Source organism: Buceros rhinoceros, unplaced genomic scaffold (genome assembly GCF_000710305.1).
Source record: "Buceros rhinoceros silvestris isolate BGI_N320 unplaced genomic scaffold, ASM71030v1 scaffold17547, whole genome shotgun sequence".
Lineage (NCBI taxonomy): Eukaryota > Metazoa > Chordata > Aves > Bucerotiformes > Bucerotidae > Buceros > Buceros rhinoceros.
Genome location: NW_010424153.1, coordinates 1 through 3,671, shown reverse-complemented (window position 1 = coordinate 3,671; position 3,671 = coordinate 1). Strand labels below are relative to the sequence as shown.

The following is a 3,671-nucleotide window of genomic DNA, read 5'->3' as shown; positions in this document are numbered from 1 at the left end:
GATAGAAAGAAATGAATGCCATTGCGGCAGCTGGCAGGGGAAAGGAAGCAGAGCTTTGTGGCATGGGAAGGGGAGTGAGATGACAACCGAGGGACAAACGGGATGCAAGTGTTAACGGTAGACTGAGCGTCATTATTTAGTTTTGAAGTTAAAAACCCCACTGCCCTGACTGCTAGTTTCTAAGGAAATTCTTCTTCATCAACCATTTGAATCTACATCAAAGGGAAGAGTCGAGCAGACACGTCGGGTAGTACTCAGAGGTGTCACAGAACACAAAACGGTTTTGTTATGGAAGCTTCCTTATGCGTGAAAACAATTCTATGAAGACTTGCAGCGAGCAGGAAAGGTGCCTTAAATTTGGTCTTGTGCTCTTTGAATTTTGTGTTCTCAAACACTTCCTACTGTAATACTCAACTGGACAGATTAGAGTGCACGGCCCCGTCAGAGACACAAACGTATTCAAATCCCTCACCCCAAGAACATGCACTGTCAGCAAAAATAAAACTTTTCCCATTATTAACAGACATTCAACGCATCACGCCAAAGCACACAAGGGATCGGTACTCCCGTAGATAGAAATATTTATGAAATACAGCTGGTTACTGTGGAGTTTATTAAGGAAATGTTTTACGGTTTGAGTTTTTTGGGGGGGTTGGGGTGGTTTTTTTTTTTGAAATAACCAACATGATACTTCCTCTCCAAAGAAAAAAACAGTATTGGAAAGAACAGCTTAGTGGAATGCAAGGAGGGAAGGGATAGAGGGACAGCTCTGCACTGTTCTCTTAGCAAAGACCAGCAATGACGGATCTCCAAATCCGGGCCAAAGAGCCACCACACTCGAGAGGGCAGGGCCAGTTTATCCCGTGACCGAGACTGCAGAGAGAAGCCTCACAGCCCGAGCATCCTTGCGAAAAGCTCGAGCCGACGCGTCAGTTCAGCGAACTGAGACAGTGCTAGTGCGTGGGAGTGATTTCAGTCTTCTCGAGTCTCACATGGCATCACTCAGTGGTAACGAGGTTACTTTTTCATACAAAGCCAGCGAGTGCAATCTCTACCAGCACAAGCTCCAGAGACCCCCATGATGTAGCATTCCCTGTCAGCCACTGCTGGGACGTGCGTCTGGACTGGCCAGAGCGCCTTCTCCAGCTCAACTGCTCAGGTGAGAGGCAACCAAGGAGACCACATGAGCTAAGAACTAAGATTTGTCCAGTTTGTGCGTGCGCTCGTGCCTCCGCAGGGTACCCGACTCGGTGAAGGCATGACCGCAGTAACTGCAAGAGTAGGGCTTCTCCCCAGTGTGGATGCGGTGATGGCGCTGGAGCGATGCCAGCCGGGTGAACGTCCCTCCGCACTCCTCGCAGTAGAAGGGGCGCTCCCCGGAGTGAGTCTGCTGGTGTCTCTTCAGCCTGAGCAGCTGGACGAAGGCCAGGCCACACTCCTGGCACTTATAGGGCTTCTCTTCTCGGTGGATCACCTTGTGTTTGGAAAGCAGGTTAGGCTTATCGAAACCTTTGCCACACGTCGGGCAGGTGTAAGGTTTGTTGTAGTCGTCTTCCTCAGACTTTTGGTTCTCTGCACAAGGCTGGTCAGCATAGTCCACAGCGTGCTGGTTACGGTGAGCTATGGACCACGGGTTCCTCGCCATGTCGTTTCCCAGGATCACCATGGAGCGCTCTATCTTGTGCACGTTGCGTAGGTGTCTCCAGACATCAGCCGTGCGAATGAAGCCCTTGTCGCACTCTGGACATTTGTGCGGCCTGTCACTAGAATGAATGAGCTTGTGCATTCGCAAGTTTGCCGCCCGGAAGAACTCTTTGGCACACACGGGACATCGGTATGAGTTTTCCACGAGGTGAGTTCGCTTATGTTCCTGCAGTTCACTCGTACCCTGGAAAGAGGAACCACACTTCTTGCACCGGTAAGGCAAAGACTCCTCAGAGAGCGGCTCCAGGTCCTCATCAAACACACCAGCAAGAGCAGTATTTTCATTACCATCACATAGTCTTCTCCGCGGTTTCTTGGACTGCTCAGAGGAACAGCGCTCTAAATCTTTATCTTCACGCTGTAGGTCAAAGTCGGTACTGGAGGGGACAAATACCCCAGCTGTACCCTCACCTCCTTTCTGGTAGGAGCTCTCATAGGTTTCTTTGCCTTCACACTGCAACTCTGCAGGAAACTCCTGCTTACCTGAAGGTCCGGAGTTGCAATGAGGACTGCACGCCTCCGAGTAATTCATGTCTACCTCCTTCTGGAGGCTGGCTGTGTGGCCCACCTGCTTAGTGGTCTTTCTGGAATGATTTGAATGCTTCTCATCTGTGTCACAAGTGTTACTGTCAGAGTCCCAGCCCACATTCACGTCCATCCTCTGTGTTTATCTGCAGCTCATCGATGACCTGCATACCAAGAGCTTCAGGTCTTTCACGGTAAGTCCATCTCATCCTCAGTGCTTTTTACAGCCCTCCCTAGAAAATGAGACACACACTTCATCAGTGATTTTTCTGATATTAACATGAAGTTATCCCAGTGAAGACTTTTGGCTGATTAAAAAAACGGGACAGGCTATTAGTTCTGCAGTAGGAGAAACAGAATCGTCTACTATTATTTATACTCTGGGGCACAAACGCTTTCAGCAAAGTCCTACACCACAGCTGCCCCCGCCACAGACCTTCTTCTGAGGTTTCAGGCTTAATCCTTGTTTTTATCTCGCTGAATACAAACCAGGAGCACCAGTCACGAGCTGTTTTCTTTCAGAAACTGGTCAGGTAACGCAATGACACCCACGAGCAAGGCACAGAAGTCTGGTGTGGAGAGCTCGCGAGCGCCTTTGGCTTCCCATCCTGACCAGCATTACCGTAACTGTCTTGAAGGTCTCTGGGGTCCCTGTGCCGCTACCAGCCAGCACCAAGGAAAAGCATGAAAAAGCTGCCTGGAAAGCTTCCTAATCGTCCTCCCGAGCTTCAAAGCACAGCCAGTAATCCTCCAGAGCTGGCCTGCTGGAAGAGCTTCACATTCTCTGGGTAAACTCCCTTTGTGCACCAGCCTTGCTAGCAGAAAACATGAGCAATGGTAACTGGTCAGAAAAAATACCTGAGTCACAAATGTTCCTGTGAAGAAAATGCTTTTTGTTCCTGCCGCCCCACAGTGTGGATTCGCAAGAGGTCCTCTAGGTTTGTCCCAGCAGCCCCTGTTGACAGCAGCTCCACCGGGAGCCTTCACTCACCTGGTTTAAACCTGAACTGCGAGTTTAAGCTCAGAAATTGCATTTTTCCCCCTCCTGATGGAGGGGTATCCTGATGGATACCTCAGCTGCTCCGCCGATCTGCACCTTCTCTTTCACACCCGCTTTTTCTATTCTCTTGACTCCCACTGTTTCTTCGCTTCCCATAACTGCTTTTGACTGGGCAAGGCTTCTCTGAATACAAGCACATACACGTATGTAAATTGTACACACTCCTCTGTTTCCACGCGAACGTAAATACAGAGCTCGTCTATCTAGTTCCAGCAGGTTTGAAGAGTTATAAAGGCTCTACAGCAACGTGCATTCAGTGAAAGGTCTTATTCACATCTCAGACAGGCCAGGCACAAGCTGCGCCGCCTTCAGCGGCGATCCAGCGCACCAGCTGAATTCGCCCTCTTCATCGGTCGCTGCCTGGAACCGAACGGCTCAAGCC

General features: G+C 50.0%; 1 protein-coding gene across 1 annotated transcript; it reads right to left on the bottom strand.

Moving 5' to 3' along the window:
- Nucleotides 1-1,195: 1,195 nt before the first annotated feature.
- LOC104497439 (zinc finger protein 678-like) lies at nt 1,196-2,362 on the bottom strand. Its single transcript, XM_010140689.1, has one exon. The coding sequence runs from the start codon at nt 2,360-2,362 to the stop codon at nt 1,196-1,198; it is 1,167 nt and encodes a 388-aa protein (XP_010138991.1).
- Nucleotides 2,363-3,671: the final 1,309 nt, after the last annotated feature.

Coding starts and splice junctions, on each gene's coding strand:
- LOC104497439 (XM_010140689.1), bottom strand. CDS start 2,362: ATGGACGTGAATGTGGGCTGGGACTCTGACAGTAACACTTGTGACACA.